The sequence below is a fragment of the Hevea brasiliensis genome, chromosome 15, assembly GCF_030052815.1.
Source record: "Hevea brasiliensis isolate MT/VB/25A 57/8 chromosome 15, ASM3005281v1, whole genome shotgun sequence".
NCBI classification, from domain to species: Eukaryota; Viridiplantae; Streptophyta; class Magnoliopsida; order Malpighiales; family Euphorbiaceae; genus Hevea; species Hevea brasiliensis.
The window spans coordinates 43,937,455-43,962,622 of NC_079507.1; the positions used below are offsets into that span (position 1 = coordinate 43,937,455).

The window sequence follows — 25,168 nt, forward strand, 5'->3', positions numbered from 1 at the left end:
GGAAACCAAAATGAAATTGGGTAATAGTGGTTCGGTGAGGTAAGGGAGGAAGAGGAAAGGAAAACTCGAAATTTTTTGGTGAGTTAGGGTTTGTTTCGCCTGAAGAAAGAATCGGGTATGGTGTTTGGGGATGTCGGAAATCGAAACAGAGAGAGAGAGAGAAAATGTGAGGTTTCGTGTGGCAGAGGATTTAAGTCCTCTTGAGTCCCGCGCTTTTCAGTGTCACTGTACTTTCAACTGAACCAGTTTTTCCCTTTTCTTTCCCCCTTTTTTTTTATTTTATTTTGCATTTCAAACAAGTCTACCTATACCTATATACACAAAAAAAAATTCTACATGTCTGACACATTACTGAGAGTATGATATCAAATGTGGAAAGATAAATGCATTGGTGAACACGTAGAAAACTTCAAGAACAATCACCTTTTGGTTTGAAATTTGAACAGTGCTTAATATAGCAAACTAATTTTCGTCACGCAATATTAGCATACAACCTAGTAAACTAATTTCGCGAGTACACAAACAAGTTAGCTAATATGCTTTAAAGATTTTTCAACAAACTAATATCACAGCAAATCAGTTACACTTTCAATAAAATGTAGATGACTTAGATTTCAAGCCAGTGATTCACACATACCAATTTCCCTTCTAATTCTACAAAAGGTTTCTTCATTAAGAGGCTTTGTAAAAATGTCAGCAAGTTGATTTTCAGAGGCAACAAACTCTATTTTGATATTTCCATTTTGAACATGATCTCTAATAAAATGATGTCTAATCTCAATATGTTTAGTTCTTGAATGTTGGACTGGATTTTTGACCAAGTTTATGGCACTTGTGTTGTCACACTTAATTGGAACAAGATTATATTTTAAACCAAAATCTTCCAATTGTTGTTTCATCCATAAAATTTGAGCAACACAACTACCAGCAGCTATATATATTACGCCTCAATTTGTAGATAAAGCTCATGAAGTTTGTTTCTTCTTGTGCAAGAAACTAGTGCATGACCAATAAATTGACAAGTACCTGAGGTACTTTTTCTGTCCAGTCTACTTCAATAAAAATAAGAGTAAATATAGCCAACAAGATTGAATGATTCGCACTTTGGATACCATAAACCAATTGATTGTGACCCTATGAGATATCTAAAAATTCTTTTAACTGCACTTAGATGAGATTCTTTTGGACATGATTGAAATCTTGCACACAAGCAAACACTAAAGTGTATATCAGGCCTAGATGCAGTAAGATACAAAAGAGAGCCAATCATACCTCTATAAAGCTTGGTATCTACTTCTTTACCTTTTTCATCATCTGTCCATTTTAATTGTTGAACTCATAGGAGTGCCCATGCTCTTCAAATTTTCCATCTTAAATTTCTTTAGCATATCCTTGATGTACTTTGATTGATTTATGAAGATGCCATCTTTCATTTGTTTAATTTGAAGTCCAAGGAAGAATGTGAGCTCACCCATCATGCTCATTTCAAATTCATTCTGCATAATCTTAGAAAATTTCTTGCAAAGAGATTCGTTAGTAGCACCAAAAATTATATCATCAACATAAATTTGCACAATGAGCATATCATTATGATGCTTCTTAACAAAAAGTGTTGTATCCACTTTCCTCTTTGAAAATCATTTTGTAAAAGAAATTTACTAAGCCTTTCATACCATGCTCTAGGAGCTTGCTTTAAACCATATAAGGCTTTAGTAAGTTTATAAACATGATTTGGATGCTCATGATTTTCAAAGCTGGAGGTTGTGCAACATACACTTCATCATAAATATAACAATTTAAAAATGCACTCTTGACATCAATTTGATAAAGCATAAAATCCTTGAAACATGCAAAAGCACACAACATCCTAATAGCTTCAATTCTAGCAACCGGAGCAAAGGTTTCATCAAAATCAATCCCTTCCTCTTGGTTGTATCCTTGAGCCACTAGTCTAGCTTTGTTTCTAACAACATTGCCTTTTCATCCATTTTGTTTCTAAAACCCATTTAGTACCAATAATTGAATGATCTTTTGGTCTAGGTACTAAATTCCAAACTTTATTTCTCTCAAATTGATTTAGTTCTTCTTGCATAGCAAGAATCCAACTTTCATCATTTTGAGCATCTTCAAAACATTTAGGTTCAATTTGTGAAACAAAAGCAACATTACCAAAATATCTTCTCAATTGTGCTCTAGTCATCATCCTCGAGATGGATCATCAATAATGTCTTCTTGAGGATGGTTTCTATGGAATCTCCAATCTTTAGGTAAATCTTCATGTTGGGGCTCATTTACTTGTAAATCTTCCAAATTTGGCATTTCTTCATTAGTTTGATCTTCATTGGCATCATGGACATCTATTGTAGTTTCTCCTTGAGTTTCCTCATCTTTGTCATCAACTTGTTCCAATTCTTCACTTGATATTATATTCTCTTTTCCAAAAACCTGCTCATTTTCATCACAAGCATTTTTTCTTCTAATAGAAGGGTTAGTCTCATCAAACAAAACATGAATAGTTTCCTCAATAACCAAAGTTCTTCTATTGAACACTCTATAGGCTTTACTCTTTGTTGAATACCCAAGAAAGATTCCTTCATCGGATTTAGCATCAAATTTCTTTAGGTTATCCTTCTTGTTATTTAACACATAGCACTTACAACCAAATGCTTTAAAATAAGAGATATTTGGTTTCCTTCCTTTCCATAGCTCATAGGGGGTCTTTTTCAAAATTGATCTAATCAAAACTCTATTCAACACATAACAAGATGTATTAACAGCTTCAGCCCAAAAGTACTTTGGTAAATTATTTTCACTCAACATAGTTCTAGTCATTTCTTGCAAAGTCCTATTTTTCCTTTCTACTACCCCATTTTGTTGTGGTGTTCTAGGAGCTGAAAAATTATGATTGATTCCATATTTATCACAATATTTCTCAAACAAATGATTTTCAAATTCAGTTCCATGGTCACTTCTTATAGATGAGATGCAAAAGCCTTTTTCATTTTGAACCATTTTACCAAAAGAGGTGAATTTTTCAAAAGTTTCATCTTTGTGAGCAAGGAAAAAATGTCCATGTATATCTTGAATAGTCATCAACAATAACCAAAGCATATGACTTTACACCAAGACTAGTAGGAGTTACGGGTCCGAATAAATCAAGATGAAGCAATTCTAATGGCCTAGTGGTAGACACAATATTCTTAGACTTAAAAGATGCTCTAGTATGCTTTCCTAGTGCACATGCTCTACATTGAAATTCATTTTCATACTTAATCTTAGGAAGACCATTAACAAGTTCTTTCTTAGACAGTTTTGAGAGTGTATGCATGCTTGCATGACCCAGTCTTCTATGCCATAAATAACTAGAGTTATCAAGAGATACTAGACATGTACCATGATTAGTTTCAAAATTATTCATGTCAAGCAAGTAAACATTATTTGATCTATTGGCAATGAACAATGTGTCATTATCTAAACTATTGATTATACATAGAGACGAAGTAAATTTTACCTCAAAGCCTTTATCACACAGTTGGCTTACACTTAGCAAGTTGTATTTCAAACCTTCAACAAGCGATACATCTTCAATACAAGGTTTGGTGCCAATTGTGCCATTTCCAATTATTTTTCCTTTCCCTTTGTCTCCAAATTTTACATATCCTCCATCTTTCATTGCAATTTTTGAAAACTTGTCTTTTTCACCAGTCATGTGCTTTAAACAACCACTATCTATATACCATTTATCACTTTCCTTCATTCCTTTGCAACAAACCTGAAATTTAATCATTTAGCTTTAGGTACCCAAGCAACTTTGGGTCCTTGGGGGTTAGTGACCTTAGGTAAGGTTCCCTTTGGTACCCATACCTTCTTTGTCTTAAGATGACCTTTCCTAAATGCACAAGAGCTAATCATATGACCTCTTTTATTGCAGTAATAACATGTAACATTAGGCAAGGAAGATGTAGATGCTTTAATGAAATGATTCTTATATTTGTCATAGTTCATGAAACCATCAAAACCAATTCCATATTTTTCACTCGGAATTCTTTGGTTTCCAAGAAGTACATCTAGAGTTTCTTTTCCTTTTGTGAATTTTGCTAAATCATTTGTCAAGGACTCTACCTTAGTTTCAAGAACTTTATTTTTCTCAATGAGCATCTCACATGTTTCTTTTGATATTTTCAACTCTAAGTCTAATTCTTTAAACAAAGCAATTTGTCCTTTGTAAAATTCATTTTCTTTATACACATTGGACATGGCAGTGTTTTGTGATCTCAATGATTCAATCTCTAAATTCATTTTAGTGCATTTTCTCTTGTAATTTCTATACTCATCATATACTCTAGCAAATGCAAGTTCAAGTTCTTCTACATTAGGGGATTCATAAGAATTTACCTCATTGTCGCTTTCTTCATCTTTTTGTGAGCTCTCAACTTTCTCCTCACATGCCATCAAACAAAGAAGAGCAGCCTCTTTGTCACTTGATTCATCATTTGAAGATTCTTCACTGTTGCTCCATACTACTTTCATTGCTTTCTTGCTCCTATCTTCTTTTTCTTTCTTCTTCTTGAGTAGTGGACATTTGGGCTTGATATGTCCAGGTTTGTGACACTCATAACATACAATTTCTTCTTTTGAATCTTTGAAATGTTTATCCTTGGGAGTATACTTCTTCAAGAATTTCTTGTATTTGCTTCCACCCTTCTTGAAAGCTCTTTTAAATTTTCTTGCAAGCCTGACCATTTCATCTTCATCATCACTTGAAATACTTGAGTTGTCACTTGAGTCAACTTTAAATGCAACACCTTTCTTCTTATCTTCATCCTTGTTTGACTTGAGAGCAATGCTTTTCTTCTTCTTTTGCTCATTTTCAACTTCACCCTTTTTGTATACCATCTCATGTGCAATAAGAGAGCCAATGAGTTCATCATAGGTGAAAGTCTTAAAATCCTTGGTATCTTGGATAACTGTAGTCTTTGCTTCCCAAGATTTTGGAAGTGATCTAAGAATTTTCTTCACAAGTTCTGCTTCCTCAAATCTTTTACCAAGCGCTTTGAGAAGATTCACAAGATCAGAAACCTTGTACTCATATCCGCAATTGATTCTCTGGCCTCATTTCAAACGACTCATAATCTCGAATAAGAAGTTTTGATTTGGACTCTTTAACTATATCATTTCCTTCATAAGTCTCTTAAAGCTTATCCCAAATTTCCTTAGCAGATTTACATCATTAAACACGATTGTATTCATTAAGGTCAAGTGAACAATGCAAAATATTAATAGCTTTAGCATTTATAGAGATTTTCTTCCAATCATTGTCATCATATTCATCTTCATGTTTTGGAACTTTTGTAGTTCCAGTACCATTCTTTTGAGGAACATGTGGACCATTTTTAATAATTCTCCATGCATCAATATCCACAGATTGTATGAAATTTCTCATTCTTACTTTCCAAAATGAATAATTAGTGCCATTGAAAAGTGGCGGTCTAGTGATTGAGTAGCCTTCAACTAAAGGTGCAGGTATACCGGCAGTATTACTAGATGAACTAGCCATTATGGATCACTCTAAGGTTGTAATACCCTAAGCAAGAGAGTCAGGCTCTGATACCAATTTGTTGTCCCAAAATAGTCCAAGAGGGGGGTGAATTGGACTTTAACAATTTTTCGGCCCTTGCTTATAGCCTAATGAAAAATTGTGGCTTTGTTCAACTATGTGATTCTTCTATATAACGAGAAAGTAATATGTGCTTCAACAATGTGTTTCTATGTTGCAATTCAATTCTCAATCAATGTATATGGCAATCTCTAATAAAGCATTTATCAACTAATTTTCTCAAGTCTCTCAATATGTCCACAAATTTATCAACTCAATCTATTTAACCAACATTCACTATCATGTATATGAGAAAAGAAATTTAAATTGCATAAAAGTAAAGAGGTAAAGGTTAGAGAAATCAAACACAAGGATTTTATAGTGGTTCGGCTTAGCTAGCCTACATCCACTCTCTCAAAGAACCCTCTTTGAGTCTTTTCTCCACTATTTGCTCTTTTGAAGGCAAGAGACCAAAAGCCCTTTACAATTTCTCAACACCAAGCTTTTACACCAAGGTAGCTTGAAACCTCCACAAGTGCTATCACAAGCACTTACACTTCCAAGCTTCAATAGGTGCTTGTACAACCTCTCTTGAATGCAATTCAATATTTCAACACTCACTCTTACTCAATACAAATCAAACTATAAAGAAGAGATGAGTTGATTTGCCAATGGAAGCTCAAAATCTTAAATGCTCTTGAATGAAAGCAATAAATGAAAAATCAATGTTGGAGTTCAAATGTAGGCTTTCATTAAATTGTAAATGAAGTAGAGAAGGTGTATATATAGTCCCAAATTATTTTAGACCGTTTGAAACCCTTTTGGAACGTTATACACACTGCCCAAGACAAAATGGCCGTTATTTTGTCCTTTTGTGCGAAGTTGAGCAGCTCTGGACAGTTAGCAAACTAATAAAATTTTAGGAGCAGTCAGCAAACTGGTTAGCAAACTAATGTTTTTAGCAAACATATTAGCAAACCGAAAATTTTAGCAAACCAGTTAGGAAACTAAGTCAACAGCTGCATGTCTCAACTTGCAATGTAAAATGATTTAGACCTTTGAAAAATGTTTCAATGGTTGTGTTCAAGGTCATGATGAGAAAAAGTAATCAGAAAATAAATTTTTATTTTTGAGCTCCATATGACTAAATTCTCATCTATTCTTTTTCACAAAAAGGCCTAAGACTCTAACACTATACTCTTCATACCTTTTCTTTGAGTCTTGGCTTCCATAGTCTTTTTCTCATTTTGGATTTGTCTTGGAATGCCTTTGAGTATCTTTTCTTCTTAGATGCAACTTCAAAGGTTCTTTATGCATAAGACAAAGAATCTACACATCACTTAAAGGTTAGGTTAGATAGATTCTCTTTGAGTTTTTGTTATCATCAAAATCAATGCTCATTTTGAGCTACACGGGGTCAACAATTTATTTATTTTTATTTAAGAGTTATAGTATAATATCATTAGCTTTTAAGGAACAAAGTGACTAATAGTGCCAAACATGCGCTAACATGGTAGACATGTGCAAATGTATGTGTCTTTGACATAGCAAAGTGGTGTCGTCGTTAGTGTCATGTCAGCAAATTTAATGCTATTATTTATTTTGAGACTTAAGTGTAAAAGGTTAAAAATTCAAGTCTCTTGGAATGCCTTAAAAAAGAAAAAAGAGAATGCTCATGCTTTAAATGTTGAAAATTTAAAAGTAAAGGATGCTTAATTATATTTCTCTCTAAAAAATTTTGAATACCTATTTCAAATTCTTATTATCCTTTTCCTTTTTGAGAATTCTCCCCTTTCTCTTTTTCGTTTTTTTCTCTGACTAATCCACATTGTAATGCGTTGCTATTATCGATTCTAAAACACACTATATAGTTAGGCAAGTCACGTCCTTATGAATACTTTTCTCTTTACCTCCCTTTTCGATGTGTGACAATTCTTTTCTGCTACCCTTCACCTAAAAGCTTACCATTTGCAACCAAGTTTTCTTCTTTGACTGATCCACACTGTAATGCATTGTCATTATCAGTTCTAAAAGTTCCCTATATAGTTAGACAAGTCACGCCCTTATGAATATTTTTCTATTTTCCTCTCCTTTCGATAAGTGATAATTCTTTTCTACCACCCTTCACCTAAAAGCTTACCATCTGTGACCAAGTTAACGATCCTTTGGCTTGGCTACTATAAGGGATTTAGGCTCTTAAATGTGGAGTTAATTGCATCAATAGTTCCTTAATTTAGTTAGTTGTTTTAATTCAGTCACTAAACTTCAATTTATTGACATAAAATTTCTAAAAAAGATCCTCACCTACAATAGCAAGTTTTTAGGTTAGAAAAAAAAATATTTTACTCTTTTTTCTTAAAAAAAAAAAATCACCATTTACCCATTTTACTTTTCTTTCTTCATTTCTCTTACATTTTTAGTTTCCTATGGTTAAATTAATTGATATTTATTTATCAATAAAATTACTTTATTTTTCATAAAATTATTATTTATTAATTTATTTTTTTATTTGCTTTTAATTTTTTTATAATTAATTTAAATTTTACTAAACTTTAAATTTTAGAACACTATTTTTTAAAATTTTATTTCAATTAAATAATTTAATTCAATGACCAATTAATTTACTTGTCCTCTTTAATTTTAAAAAATAATTTTTTTAAATATAATTTGAATCAAACAACTAAATTCAACTATCAATTTAACTAGAATTATAATTACAATTTTAATTTGTTTTGAGCAAAATAAATTATTTTTTTAAATATTAATGGTAGTTATGTAATTAAACCATAATGGCAAACCCTAAATTTTAATCTAGATTATTTATGGATTTGTCATTATGATTTTTTTTTTCATATTCTGAAATAAAATTATTAATATTATAATTTAATAATATCTAAATTGTATGTCAATTTTAAATTCTAAATAGAATTAAATAAAAGAAAGGTGCATCTTGAAAACTTATAAGATTTCAAGGGAGATAAAAAAATAGAGTAATTCATGAACTTTCATAAATTTTTGCAAAAATAAGTTAGTTTTTGAGATATGTTTTTATGAACAAAATGGTCAATTTATTAAAATTCATCATTAATCAACTATAATGAAGCAGTTAATTCTAACTTAAAAATTTAAATTATTATAAATATTAAAATTATAATAACTAAATTATTATAAAAAATGAAATGTGATAGATTAAATTTGTATAATTTTTAGTCTATCAATGGTAAATTTTAGTGAAATTATTATTTTATTAATAAAAATATATTTGAAAGACTAGTTTATTTTTCATAAAAAATAAAAAATTAATTATAATTTTATCATATTTCAAAAATTAAATAATAAATTATCTAATATAAAATGTGCTTTACACATGGCCATAACTTTCTTAACCCAATTGATGGGGTACTAGATGTGAAAAATGATGTTAATTCTAGCATTTTACAGATGGCCGGCGGTCATAATCTCCTCCCCTAAAGCAAAATTGACATTGCATAATTACATTTGGAATAAATTATTTATAAAAATTTTTTATATAATTATATTTAATTTTTATTTATTTAAAAATAAAATTTTTAATTAAAAAATTAGATTTTTTTATTTTAAATATAAAAATTAATAAAAAATTAATTAAATTAAATTCTTATAAAATTTTTGGTTTCAAATGAAGGTAAAGGTATGTGCAGGCGTTAACGTATTTATAAATACTCTTGTCACCTATTGCTTGTTAGTTTACTTTTAAGGAAGGAAAAATGATGAAAACATATAATTAATTAATTAATTAATTAGTGTAGCTACTTTCTTTCTTGTTTGCAAAGATTTATCATTATCAAACCTTAAAGTGCAATGGAAGATTACGAAAATGAAATTATCTTTTCCAACATCTTCTTCAGCTATAAATAGAGTTTCTATCTTTTTGATTTCAACAAATTTCAGACAAAATGAAGTTGCAAGAGAGCAGTGCTTCTTTCTCTCTCTTCTTGATATTACATTCTTTCTTATCTGGTAATTTCTTCACATGGGCATTAATTATAGTTTTCTTTTTTTTTTTGTCTGAATTAATTATAGTTATCTTCTTGTTTATTTTATGTTCTTTCCATATATTTATTTAGGATTATTTTGGAATAAATTATTTAAAAGAAAATAATTTAAAATGGTTTTATATAATTATATATTAATTTTATTTTTTTTAAATGAATTATTTTTTTAATTTTTAATTTTTCATTTTATGAAATGCGCTTATTAAGTTGTTGTCTGATCATCGCATTAATGCTGACAAATGAATTTTTTTTTGGACAAATTTATATTTTTACGTGTAGATCAAATCAGGGGTCAATAGAATTTGGTTTAAACTAAAAAAAAATCAACTAAATTAATTTAATTTGAAATTCAATTGAATTTTTTTAGATTAATTCAGTTTTTTTTTTTAATTTGCATCTATTCAATTTAGTTTGATTTGACTTTCTAAAGAAAAAAAGTAAAATTGAACTAAATCAAATAATTTATTTTTAACTCCAAAATTAGAGTTGAAAATAGGAAATGCAGCTAACTTGAGATAAGTTCAAAATAAGTCCAAAATGGTCATAGATGAAATTCAAATAAATGAATCAAATCGAATCCAATTAAATCTATTTGATTTGATTTAATTTTCTCTTTAATTTGATTTGATTTGGTTTAATTTATTATAAATATTAGTTTATTTGATTCTTTGTTATTTTTTAACATGAATGCCAAACGATTCTCAACCTTAAATCAAACCAATAATTTTGAAGATTTTAAATATTATTTAATTATTTATGTTTTATCCTATGATGCTACTTTTTTAAATTTAATTGAAGACATGTCACTAGATGGACCTATTAGATCTAGCCTAGATAAAAAGAATATACATGATCAATTACCAAAAGATGCTTCAATATCTTATATGTGCTAAGATAATTTTTTTTTAATTGTTGTCTTATTAAGATTCAAATTTATACTAATTATAATTTTTTTTTCATAATTTTATAATTTTGCAGAAAACTCTATAATACAACTGAGTTAAAAGTTTATTAATCCTCCATGTTGTAATTAATTTGCTTATGAACAACATTGCAGGGCCTGCATTTGCACATCAAGTTACATTTTATGTGCACAACAAATGCCCATTTCCCGTATGGCCAGCAACAGCAGCCAACAGAGGCCATCCGGTAATCGCAGACGGTGGATTCTACCTACCCTCAGGTGAAACTCAACGCATAGTTGCTCCCTGGGATTGGAACGGCAGAATATGGGCTCGAACAGGCTGCAATTTCAACTCCAATTGGCAACCTGGCTGCGAAACAGGCGACTGCGATGGACGCCTGGCCTGTAATGGGCTAATAGGCACACCTCCAGTCACTCTAGTGCAAATCTCTCTCCAAGCAGACAAAAGCAAGCCAAATTTCTACGACGTGAGCTTGGTTGATGGATACAATCTTCCTGTTTCTGTCACGAATAGGCAAACATCACCTAAATGCACCATCGGTGGTTGCTCTAAAAGCTTGAAAAATTGGTGCCCACATGAGCTTCAAGTCTTGAACAATAATGGCGAAGTTGTGGCTTGCAAAAGTGCTTGCTTGGCTTTCAATCTTGATTCATTTTGTTGCAGGAATGACTATGGAAGCCCTGAGAAGTGCAGACCAAACGTTTACTCAAAGATATTCAAGGAGGCTTGTCCAAGTTACTATAGCTATGCTTTTGATTCACCTCCTCCATTGGTCAATTGTGCAGCCACAGAATACTTCGTAACTTTCTGCCCTTCTTCGTGGGGCGGTGAGTACAAGTCTACATAGCTATGTGAAGGTGATGGTATGCCTAATTATAAATAATTAATGTCGGCTTTAACTAGAAACTAAGGAATGTTGGGTCTTGTGCAATGATGCTCTTTTTCCAATAATTAATTAATTATATTAAGCTTCTATCAACTTTAAACTTTGCTTAATTATATAAAACACTAATCATATATTAATACATCGTATCTGGCATGCACACGCATATACATATATCTATACTATTTATAACATATACATATATCTATATTATATATAAATATGGAAAAGAAAAACATTTGATTTTGTCAAAAATATTCTTATTTTTTACATTATTTATAATTATATTTTTTTGTTATTTAAATTTTAATTTAAAAAAATTCTTAATTAGACTAAATTATCACGAGCAAGGTTTCCAAACTCAGCTTAATCATTAAATCGTTGAAGACAGAGGAATAAGAATTTAAGGTTCAATAGTGCCGAATCGAGGTTCAAATAGTATATTATTAAATGAATATTATAAAATTAATAATAATACTTTATTATAATTAGTACTTTATATACTTTATAAATAATAATTAAAATAAATTTATATAGACTTGGAAGCAGCATTTTGATTTTGATTGTGGATATATATCGTAGGTGTACCCCTGTAATTTTCTTTGGATGTATTTTATACCTATATGTATAGATGTACGGACATTGAGCAGTTAGTATTTAAAAGCATTGCATTGCTATCACATTTTGAGTTTGTAACTATTTTGTATTTTACTTTGAGACTTATGAAAATGTAACTCTTGCAATATTTAGTCTATCATTATTTCAAATGAATGTTTTCATGGAATTTTAACTATTTTCATGTAGTTTTTCGCAGAAGAATTGATAAGATAAGAAGTTATGATTTGTTTTAAAATCCTTTGTAGCATAACTAATGGGTTATCGGTAGGTGGAGTTCGGTAATTCATTAAGTATGCTACGGGAACATGTCATGCCTTAACAGGGATAAGGTGTGACATTGAAGCAGTTCTAAGATTGGGTTTAGTAGTCTTAACTCTACAATGTCCATTGCTTGTTAGTGGGCCTAAGTGTGATCCTTTAGTGATAAAGACTATCTATTATGCCTGTCTAATGATAGTGGAGGATAAATGCTTTCTAGCTGACCTGGTGGTCCTAAAATTGACGGATTTCATATCATTCTCGAGATGGATTGGCTCTCAACCAATTATGTCAACTTAGACTGTAGGAACAAGGTAGTAAGGTTTAAAGGATAGGATGGGTCAAAGGTAATTTTTCAGAGAGATCATACATCATCAGTAAAAGGGATGATCTTCTTGATGCAAGCCAAAAAGATGCTCCAAAAAGGATGTATAAGGTTCCTAGTCCATGCTAGAGAGGTTGTGGATAATAAAAGTGGATTAGGACCAATTCCTATGGTAAGAGAGTTTCTAGATATATTTCTAGAGAAACTACCTGGTTTGCCACCTGAGAGGAAGATAAATTTTGAAATTGATCTAATGCCTGATACTAGACCCATATCTATTACTCCTTATAGGATGGCTCCTGTAGAGTTAAAAGAGTTGAAAGAACAGTTGTAGGAATTAGTAGATAAGGGATTCATTCGATTGAGTACCTTCCCTTAGGGTGCTCTAGTATTGTTTGTAAAGAAGGATGGATCCTTGATGCTGCGCATTAATTATAGGCAATTAGACAAGATCACTATAAAGAACAAGTACCCTCTACCCTGTATTGATAACTTGTTTAATCAGCTAGCCAGAGCTAATTATTTTTTAAAAATAGATTTGAGGTTTAGATGTCACTAGTTAAGGATTAAGGAGTTCGATATTCCAAAGACTGCCTTTCAGTCTAGATATGGGCATTATGAGTTTCTTGTAATGCTGTTTGGGTTAACTAATGCCCTAACTACATTCGTGGATCTCATGAACAAGGTGTTCAGGCCTTATCTAGATCACTTTGTGATCATCTTTATTAATGACATACTAGCATACTCTAAAAATCTTGAAGAGTATGCACAACATCTAAGAATGTTTTTTCAGACATTGAGGGAGCATTAGTTATATGTCAAGTTTTATAAGTGTGAGTTCTTACTAAAGAGTATATCATTGTTAAGACATATAGTGTCAGAAAATGGAATTAAAGTGGATCCTAAGAAGGTTGAAGCAGTGACAGATTGGCTAAGGCCAATTATAGTGACTAAGATCAAGGGTTTCCTAAGTTTGACGGGTTATTATAGGAGATTTGTACCTAATTTCTCTATGGTAGCTGCTCCAATGACTAGGTTAACTTAAAAGAATAAGAAGTTTGAATGGAGCGATGAATGTGAGGAGAGCTTTCAAAAGCTTAAGGAGTGTTTGATTTCAATACCAATACTAGCCCTGCCTAAAGGCAATGAAGATTTCACTTTTATTGTGATGCCTCCATAGTGGTTTTGGGATGTGTTCTTATGCAAAATGGAAGAGTAATAGCTTATGCTTCAAAACAGTTGAAGAAGCATTAAGCTAATTATCCCACTCATAACTTAGAGATGGCAGCCGTACTCTTTGCCCTAAAGATGTGGAGACATTATCTTTATGGAGTAAAATGTGAGATCTTTACATATCACAAGAGTCTCTACTACATGTTCAAGTAGAAAAGGCTAAATCTTAAATAGAGGAGATGGATAAAACTACTCAGTGATTATGATTGTTTAATCTAGTACCATCTGAAAAGGCAAATGTTGTTACAGATGCCCTCAGTTGGAAATCATTTGGCAATTTGGCTTATATATCTGTAGAAAGGCAGCCTATCTTAAAGGAGTTGCACCAACTGATTGTAAAAAAGTTACAGCTGGAGTTATTAGCTAAGGTTACCTAAATAGCTCAGATGAAGGTGATACTAGTGTACCTAAGGCAAATAGTAAAGAAATAGCATGAAGACCTTGAGTTAGTAAATATAGTGGAAGCGGTATAGAAGGGTAAAATCAGTGAGTTTTGTTTCTACGGAAAAGGAGTGTCATGGTATGGCAACAGGTTGTGTGTACCAAATGACATCCAACTCAAAGAAGACATTATGAGAGAAGCTCATAATGCTAGGTATAATGTGCACCCTGGAGCCACCAAAATGTATCAAGATTAAAGAAGATGTATCAAGATTTAAAGAAGGTGTATTGGTGGCCTTCTATGAAAAAGGAGATTACACAGTTTGTGCCTGCTTATGAGGTCTATCAAAGAGTGAAGCTGAAGCATTAGAAGTCAGCAGGAATGCTCAACCCACTACCCATTCCCTAGTGGAAACGGAAAAATATGGCTATGGACTTTGTTGTGGGGTTACTAATCGCCTCTAATAGACATAACTCGATATGGGTTATTATGGACAGGTTGACCAAAACTGCTCACTTCATTCCTTTTAGAGCTAACTATTATATGGATAAGTTGGCTCAGGTCTACATGGTAGCGATATTAAGGTTGGATGGAGCTTTAGTGACAATAGTCTCTAATAGAGGACCACAGTTCACATCAAGGTTTTAGTGCTGTCTTTAAAAAAAGTTAGGCACCGTATTAGACATCAGCAGGGCTTTTTATTCTTAAATAGATGGACAATAAAAAAGGGCCATGCAGACTTTAAGGATACACTAAGAATGAGTGTACTTGACTTTGGAGGATCGTGGAAAAATTACCTTCCCCTAGTTGAGTTTGCATACAATAACAACTATCACTTTAGCATCGGAATGGCACCATATGAGGCTCTATATGAGAGAAAGTGTAGGTCTCCTGTGCGTTGGGAAGAAGTAGGTGAAAGAGCTTTAGCGGGAATAGAGTTGGTGGAAATTAGTAATCAAGCCATGACTTTAATCAAGGTAAGGTTGAAGACAACAGCCAATAAACAGAAGAGTTATGCAAATCTCCGTAGGAAAGAAGTGATTTTCGAAGAAAGGGACATGGTGCTTCTAAAGGTATCTCTAATGAAGGGTGTCATTCGGTTTGGAAAGAAAGGCAAACTAGCTCCGAGATATATTGGACCATATGAAATGCTGCAAAAGGTAAAAAAATGAATTTCATAGGTTAGTTTTGCCACCATAAATGGAGAAAATCCATTCAGTGGTCCGTGTTTCTATGTTAAGGAAATTTGTGTCAGATCTAAACAAGGTTATGAGTGAACCAGGCATGAAAATTTAGGAAGATCTTTCTTATGTTGAACAACATATTCGAATCATTGAATAGTGCATATGGAAAACTCATGAATCCATGATACAATAATACCCCCTATCACACTTTATCCCTGGTAAGGCATGACATGTTCCCGTAGCATACTTAATGAATTACCGAACTACACCTACCGATAAACCATTAAATATGCTATAAGGGACTTTGAACAAATGATGGCTTTTTATCTTATCATTATTTTTGCGGAAAACTGCGGGGTGACAGTTAAAACTTTAGCAAAACCAAAATGTATAACCTCCAATCCATTTCACAAGCATAATAAAAACTCATTTGCATTTCAAGTAAACATTCATTGGAATAATAATAAACTAAATGTTACAAAAGTTACATTTTCATAAGTCTCAAAATAAAATTTCAAATATTTACAATCCCAAAATGCTTTAGCAATGTAATGCTTTTTAATACAAACTGCTCAACATCCGTACATCCATACATATAGTTACAAAATACATCAAAAAAAAATTATAGGGGTATAACTACTATATATACCCACAATCAATACAAAATGCTGCTCCCAAGTCTCTCACTCGGTAGCCTTCTCCTTTCCCTTACCTGCGATAACATAAATAAGTTATCGCTGAGTATATCACTCAGTGGTGCACAACTAATAACTTTAAAACTTAAAATAAAGCACAGCTTGTCAAAACATAGTAAATCATAGTTTCCATAAGCATGAAAACATCACACAAAAGTTCTAAGTCCATAAGAATCATTTATGGAAATCACCTTTCAATGAAAAGGTAATAATTCGCAATCACAGATCATAAGTGTTGCCAACATTAACACAGTTTAGACCATGACACAAAATTTCATGATCAATGCCGTGTTGTACACTATGACAAAGCAATCTCAACCTCACTGATCATTATTAATGAGGGAAGGGCTAGCCAGCTAATGAGTACTCATATAGTCTCATCCCACTAACCGTTATTAATAGGGGACATAATCATAATCAATTATCAAACCGCAAGTAGCCGTTACTACTGGGGAGTTTTGAAAGGGACTGTCATGCTAACTGTGGTTTTAAAATAATTTCCAAAAGTTTCTCAAATAATAATCACATTTGCAAATTAATAAACACATTCAAATCATCATAAAACCCATATAGAGGTGGCAACACACGAATTTCTCAAATGTAAGAGAAAAATCATATCTCATTCAAAATAAACTCATTCAAATCAATTTACAAGGTTAAAACAAAGAAAAAGGTTAGTTGTGCACAAACCTTCAATGAACTCCTTTCTCTTTACTTACTTCTCCTTGTCCGTCCCAACCTCTTTTTCTACTATAAATACACAAGTAGAATGTCTCAATATTCATCTTAACTATTGCCAAAAACTCATTTCATAAATGTCTAATGCCTCCCTAAGTTAGATTTGCAAATTTCAAAGAGTTTGGAACTTTGGACAGCTTGGTGTCCAAATTTTTAAACCCAATTTTTACCTAGTTCCAATCATAATTTGGTAAAGTGTTCTTTATGAAACTTGTTCCTCTAGGTCTTAAATTTATTTTCCTTTTTGACTCATCTAATTTATAGTTGTGTAGCTTAAGTTATGACCAAAATAGTATTTACTATTCACGTGGGTAGATTCTAGCATATTTGGTGACTTAATTTTGCCCAGCAATTTGATTGAGTTAAGTTCATAATTTGGCCTTAAGTTCTTCATATGAAATGTTCTACTATATTTTGGGTTTCCATTGGTTTAAAAATCACCAAAATTAGAGTTTTCTAGAGAGAGTTATGACAATGTAAATTTTACTATTTATGTAGTTCAAATTCTACATATTTAGGTTCTAGCAGATTTATTGACTTAAATTTACTTAGTAATTTAATTGAGCTAAGTCCATAATTTGGCCTAAAGTTCTTCATATGAAATGTTCTACTATTTTTTAGGTTTCCATCAATTCAAGAATCACCTAAATTGGAGTTTTCTAGAGAGAGTTATGACCTTGCAAAGTTTACTGTTCATATGGTCATTCTGCTAGTGTCCAGATTCTAGCAGATTTATTGACCCAATTTTGCTCAGTAATTTGGTTAGGTTAAGTTCATAATTTGGTCTTAAGTTCTTCATATGAAATGTTCTACTATGTTTAAGATTTCCATCAGTTCAAGAATCACCTAATTTGGAGTTTTCTAGAGAGAGTTATGACAATTCAAAATTTACTGTTCACGTGCATAATTTCTGCAGGTTCTAGAATTTCACTTCCAGTTTCAAGGTTCATTTAGGGCAGCTTATGGTCATTTTGTAGGTAGGGTATCTTCAAGAAAATTCTATCCATATGTCTTAAGTTTCATTTCCAATTGGTTTCACACAAATTGGAGTTGTGTAGTTCAACTTATGAGCTATCAAACACACTAGACTCAGTGTGTAAAATTTCTGCCATATGGTTCAATTGTTAATTCCTTCAATTACTCCCACTAACCAACATCAATTCACATTTAATTCATCATAAATGACCATAATTTAACATTAATACATCCATAACACTTCATAGCACAAAAACGCCCAATTTTTCAAATCCCTAATTTGTAATTTCTCTAATCCATACCATTTCATTACTTCCATTCATCATATAAATGTCAATATAAACTAAAGAAACTTCAAATGACCATAATTAGGTTTTATAAACCTCAATTGCATAGCACCACATAAAAGCCCTAATTTCTTATGAACCCTAAACTCCCATTTTCTAATTTATGAAATTCCCATGAAATTTCACTACCCAAACATGTATACTACTTCAATTAAACTTGAATTCATCATCAATTTAGCTAGAACACATCAAATCCTAAGTTTTCCCCAAATTGGCCAAAATCACACCTCTTCAAACATGCATGATTTTCATGGTTTCTCATGTAATTTTTATCAAAATCTAACTTGATTTAAAGTTTGTATAACTAATTAAGCAAGGAAAGAAACTTACCTCTCATGGAGAGTTTTCCAATCTTCTAATTCTCTTCCCAAAACTCTTGTTCTTCTCGCTTCAATCCCTTAATCTAAGATTACTTAATGTTCTCAACTAATTAGATGGAAATCCTATGGATGGAATGTGGGGGATTAAGTTTTGAGAAGGGATGTTAATGGAGGAAGAAGGAAGAAGAAGAAAGAAAGAAAGAAAGAGAGAAGGAGAGAAAGTGGGCGGCACAATGAGGAAGAGAAGGAGATATCTCTTCTTTTTATATTTATCCCAAATTTTAGATTTATTTAAATTCATTAAATTGAGTTATCCAAAGCCCATTGGTCATAAAATTTTAATTTTGTCATAAGGGTAATTAAACATAAGTTTTTCTTTCTATTCTTTTTTTTTTTTTTTTTTACATTTACACTTAATTTTCCTCAAAATTTTTTTCATAATTCAATATATTATTTTCATTTAATTTAATTGACATTTTGATCAAAAATCAACTCTTGAAGTGAATTGACCAAAATACCCCTCGTCGGGTCATAATTTTTTTTTTCATAACACCCGATAAATCCTTAGGTCTTTGGTTCGCTTGAATTTTTATTGTGTCTATCTCAATTAATTTTCCTTTTATTTTCGGTCCTCAAGGTGTCTTTTAATAGTACTAGTCACAGACCAAAAATAGTACTATTCAGAGCTCTGAGGTTCGGGGTGTTACACCCCCCATCTTTTTTAGGTATGTTATGTATGTTATGTTTGTTTTGTTATATTTTTATATGTTTTTTTTTAACATTCAAGGATGAATAATCTTAAGGGGGGAGAGAATGTAATACCCACTATTTTCTAATATTGGAATATTTATTTTTGATAAAATATTTTGGTGAAAATTAAAAAAAAAAAATTCAGTGACAAGAGAATGGCAGTAAGATATGAAAATATATTTATGTATGTGTATATATGTGTTTGAAATGTTCAAAATGTATTTAAAAATGAAAATATTTAATGATTTTGATCAAAGAAAAGTTTTTAAGAATTTGTTTGGGCAAAAGGAACTCTGGTAGCCGAAGGATGGACTTTAGGTCACCGAAGTCCTTTTTTTGGCTTAAATATCTTTTTGGACAGAACAGACTCTAGCAGCCAGAACTGAGGCTTCCTACAGCCGAAAATTCCTCGATCTTGAGGGTATAAGAGGGACCAAAGCCCGTTCTTCTACCAAAACACTTGGGTTTTCTCTTTTTCTCTCTCTCTCAACTATTGAAGCATACAAGGAGCTTTTTGAAGAGATTTCCTTAGGTTTTTTAAGATCTTGAGGTGGATTCTTCCATTTAAAACTTTGAGAGAGTAGAATCAAGCTTTAGGGCTTTAAATTTCTTACCTCCAAGATCTAAAAAAAGAGATAACATTCTTTTCTTCTTGATCTAATAGGTAGATCTAAGAAAGTTGATGAAAGATTAGGTTTATATAACTTTAATTTCATGAAAAGTTATTTTTAAAATGAGATTTGGGAAGTTTACACATGTTAGAGTTAGGGTTTTGTGATTTATGTTAAAGTTGCATGTTTTTATTGTTAGTTAATTATGGTTAAGTGTTATGGGCCTTAAATGGCTAGTTTCCTTTGATGGATTGAGGAAAATCCATGTTTATGTTATGATGGGTTTGGGGAAACCTAAGATTTAAGTTTTTGATTAATGTTTGCGGGTATTAGGCATGTTTTCAAGTTGTTTTAGGCCTTAGAGATGTGTGTATATGTTTGGTTTGAGCTTTGAAACTTTGGAGTGAGTTTGGGTATTATTAGGAGAAAGATTTTACAGGTTTTCGACTTGGGAATTTTGAAAATTCTTAGGTTCAGCTGCCAAAAGTCATAGGTTCAATAGTTGAAGCATGCAATTTCTTAAAAAATCTAAAAATTTTCTAGGTTCGGCAGACGAAGCCCTAGACTTTGGCAGCCACAGTGGCTATTACCCAAAATGGGCACTTAATATTCCAAGGTTTGGCAGCCGAAGCCTAAGACTTCAACAACTAAACTTGGTACTGCCCACTTTATTTCTCTTTCGATTCCAAGGTTCCAAAACCTAATTTCATTGTTCTTAGGGCTTAGAATAAGATGTTTAGTATGTGTATAGAGTTTTAAAACCTCGTATAACTCTCTAGGGTTAGATTTTATAGGATTGGGCTTGAGGGACTCGGAAGGCTAAGGATCCAAGGATAGCTACCGTTCAAGATAGGAAGTTGATAAGCTATAAGATATGAGTAATTCTAACCTCAATGAATGTAAAATATTAAATTTAATTTATGATCATCCTCATTCATCATGTCATACTTATTTAGGATGTATGTATCTAGAATATGAAGATGTTGCATAATTGCATAATTATTATTGATGGATTATGGATGATCCACTGACTACACTTATGTTTATGACTATATTATGTTATGAATGTTATGGATCCATAAGTAAGTCCTATGGGGAGGTCTTTACAATGCCCTGTCAGGGAAGATCTCTAAATTGTCTCGGTGCATGACACATGTTTGTTAGCAGTATGCCCTAGAGCATATCATTTAGTATGTATCTTGTACATGTTTTATTAATAAAAGGCATTTTCACTTTTCCATTTACATAATATATTTATGTGTAATACAAAAGGTCTATTGATATTTTTTTAGAAATTTTATTCTTGAGTTGTTAAGAATATGAGTGATAGTATTTCTAGCACAAAGTATCATAAATTGGTTCGCAATCGAGGATACTTCATACAGGACATGACTTATCCAGAAAGATTTTATTCATGTTTGTTCCCAATGTATTTATATGAGATATAAATAAGATGGAATGGTGAGTCTCATGCCATCTAACAAACATGATAGGCACATATGCATGATAAGTAGGTCGAACTAGTGACATTTATGACAAACACATGGAGTTTACTCTTGTCAATGCATTGTCATAAATCATATCAGTGCATATAATCTTTAGACCTGAGATAGCATAGTTATCTTGTATATAGATGGTTTGAGTTTGATACTGCTTTCATACTTGTACTGTGTATGGGTATATGGGCATGTGTTGGCTCCTACTAGTTATATATGGAGGTAGATATTGATCAAGATAGAATCTGTTACCCTAAGTAAATAGGGATAAAATCCTATGTTCATTTAATTATTGTTGATGTTTTAAGTTCCTGGCCAGGACAGATAGATTTAATCAGAAAAGAGTTTTTGATGAGAAAATCTTTTTAATCAAGAACTGGAATTAAAAGAGAACATAATATTCATAGCAAATGGGGTTTGACATAAACCATGACTCCAGCTCGAATTGGGATTTTGTAACAGAGATATTCTAGTGCATGGTAACATATGATTATAGGTTCATTTAAGGTAAACCTTATTACTGATTGGGTGGCCATGGCATGCTATGCTAGGTGTTAACCATGGTCTATGAGGTGCATAAAATGATTTAGAGAAATCATTTATGGTAAGAAAGAGTTCTGATGATATTAAGAGTTGATATCATATCTCATTACCAATTAGTGATAAGCCTAGTGAGTCACACACATACACAAGTAATCACCAAGTTAAATGTGATTTAATTAATTAGTTAAAGAGTTTAATAGATTAATTTAATAGGTTTGGTTTACAATTAGATTGCAAAGTCCCTAGCATGGCTTGAAACCAAATCTAGGTATTGGATGTATAGTATAATTTAAATTTATATTTAAAGTATTTAAATATGAATTTAATTATGAGAAATTAATTAATAGAGATTAATTAATTAATTTATATTCGATATAAATTGATTAGAAGAAGAGAAATAATTATTTTGGATTGAGAACTCAAAATTAAGACATAAGGGTGATTTGGTCATTTCACATAGTGACATGTGGCACTATGAGATGGTGACACATGACACTACACATAAGCTTACCATTTGTCTTTTAATCATGTAAGATGATCAAAGTCAAGATTAAATCTAAGTTTGACACTTGGCACAATGTGATTGGGTCAGTTAAACTAAGAGCCAATCAGAAGATGACATGTGGCAAGGGTTTTAAGTGGTGATCTAATTATATAATGTGAGGTTATGAAAGAAATTAATAACATTCTGATTTTTGTCAAAGGTGCCGCCACCCTTGGAGACCTTTTCCTCTCTTCTTCTTCATCTCATCAATTCAAAGAGAATTGCTAACATTTTCTTGAATTAAAATTGCTAGAAATTGTTTCTAGTGTCCTATATACATCTGTAATATCTCTAAAGGCAAAACCTGAATTTCTAATTGATTGGAAAGGCTTAAGAAGCTGTTCAAGGGGCTACCATTGGTGATCTTGGTGTGGACAAGCTAGAGGGACAGCATCTGGTGTCCTAGGTGCATCCCAAAGGTACCAAACACAACTATAGTGCATCAAAAGGTTAGTGCATTTGTTCTTGATTTAATCTAGGGTTCTAATAAATTAATCTGTTAATTCTAAAATCTTAAATAGCAAATGTAGATGTAAAAATATATTAAAAGTGTTTTAATATGCTGTTTATCATTGAAATCAAATAGATAAATAATGAATCTTGCATGATGCATGAGACCCAAGAAGAAAAGCTTTGAATTCAATGATCTAAACTTATGTTTTTCATGCTTTCGCTCCTTCAATTGGTATAAGAGCCACTATATTTGCCATTTAGATTGTTGAATATATGATTTAATTATGTGATTTGATCATGAGATGATTGATTCATTGCTGGTTGCAAAGAAGAGGTGGGGGCATGAAGATGAACACCATTGGTGCGCATGGTTTGGCGCATCCAACCATGCGCATGGCTTTTAGGCTTGAATGTGGGCTTGGATTCAAGGCTCATAATTAGGCCCATGACTAATTAAAGTGTTTAATTAGGAGTTTTAATCACATAATTAAATTTTGATTCAAATTTGAATTTTTAAATTTGTTTGAATATGATTCAAATCTGAATTTTTAAATTTGTTTGAATGTGATTCAAATATGAATTTTTAAATTTATTTGAATCATATTCAAATTTGAATTTTTAAATTTGTTTGAATCATGTTCAAATCTAGATTTTTAAGTTGAATATGAGATATTCAATTTAATTTAAGTATGTATGTTTTATTTAATTATTAAATAGTGATATGCAAGATGGATGATCATGGACAATAAAAGACCAATGTGATTGGATTTATTGCTTTTATATTTCTTTGGGTTGTAAATTAATTAATTTATTTTAGTGGCATGTATTATAAAGGTTGTAATATTTTTGGGTTGTAATTTCATTTATTTAGTTCTTGTAAATTCACCTTGGTATGCCAAGGATTACTATGTAATTGGATTACAAGAAAATTAAGGAGGTCAAGAGCATTGGTGGGACCAGTGGGAGGAATTCAAGGTCAAATGTTGATTATGTACTCCTTCAGCAACTCTTGTAATATGAATGAATGAAATGCACCTAGGAATGCCCTGATTCAATTCTGGGTGGCTCAAAATTGAATCCCTTAGAAAATCCATGATCATACCATATTTATTGTTTATCCATGAATGCATGAGATGTATGGGATTGTATGCAAGTATATGATATATGCATGCTAAATGGATAATGTGCAAAGTGAGACCATAATAGTAATTAAGACGACCACAAAATCTTCCAAACAAATGATTAAGTTGGAAATGGTATAATTAAAGTAAATATAACATGGGCCCTCCATTGAGGCAATTATTTAAGAAATTTTAAAAACTTACATATGATGCAATTAATTTAAGAGATTTTCTTAAGAATAATTGTTAAGCATGAGATGTTGTAAATATGTAAATGGTTTGGTGGCCAATAATGAATGTGCCTAAGGGCATTGAAATTATTTGCATGTTTACTGGCTCAATGGGATCAATTTAACTAATGCAAGATAAGTAAATAATGGATGTGCCTGAGATTTTGAGCATTAGGGGCTAGGTAAAGGATTGAACCTCACATGAGATATGATGGGCAAGAAGTTGCTTACTTATAGTTTATTGTAATTCCAATAATGGATGTGCCTGAGGATGATCAATAGGATTATAAGAATTCAATCACCCACTAGAAATCCATCCAACTAGGATTTCCATTTTCTACTTTGGAAGTGTAGGATTCGCTAAGTTAGTAGGAGGACCAATTTGATTAAAAGACCATAATCATTTTGGTTAAATACATGATACATTTACTAATTAATCTGGTTATATTTTGCAGTTAATTTTCTGATAATAATGAGCACACCACAACCACCACCATCCAATATCCTTACAAGCATACTTAATCACAATAGGTTGACAGGACCTAATCTATCTGATTGGATAAGAAATTTGAAACTTGTCCTGAACCTTGAACATATAGGATATGTTCTAGACTCAAATGTTCCTGGTCCTAGACTCAAATGTTCCTGGTCCTTTACCTCCAGAGGCCACTCAAGAGGAACATGAAACTTTGGACAAATGGAAGGAATATGATATGAGAGCCAAGTGTTACATGCTTGCTTCTATGAGTAATGAGTTATAGAAGCAGCATGAGAATATGCAGAGTGCGAGTGACATCCTTCTTCACCTATAAAAGTTGTATGGTGAGCATAGCAGGAATGCTAGGTATGAGATATCTAGACAGCTATTCCGCATGAGAATGTCTGAGGGATAGAATGTTGGGGATC

At 31.8% G+C, this 25,168-nt stretch overlaps 1 protein-coding gene across 1 annotated transcript; it reads left to right on the plus strand.

The window, feature by feature from the left end:
• Window positions 1–9,520: 9,520 nt before the first annotated feature.
• Window positions 9,521–11,535, plus strand: LOC110673852 (thaumatin-like protein). The gene is made up of 2 exons (XM_021837079.2): window positions 9,521–9,595; window positions 10,688–11,535. Exons 1-2 carry the CDS (start codon window positions 9,532–9,534, stop codon window positions 11,401–11,403), a joined length of 780 nt encoding a protein of 259 aa, XP_021692771.2. The 5' UTR covers window positions 9,521–9,531; the 3' UTR covers window positions 11,404–11,535.
• The last annotated feature ends 13,633 nt before the right edge of the window (window positions 11,536–25,168 follow it).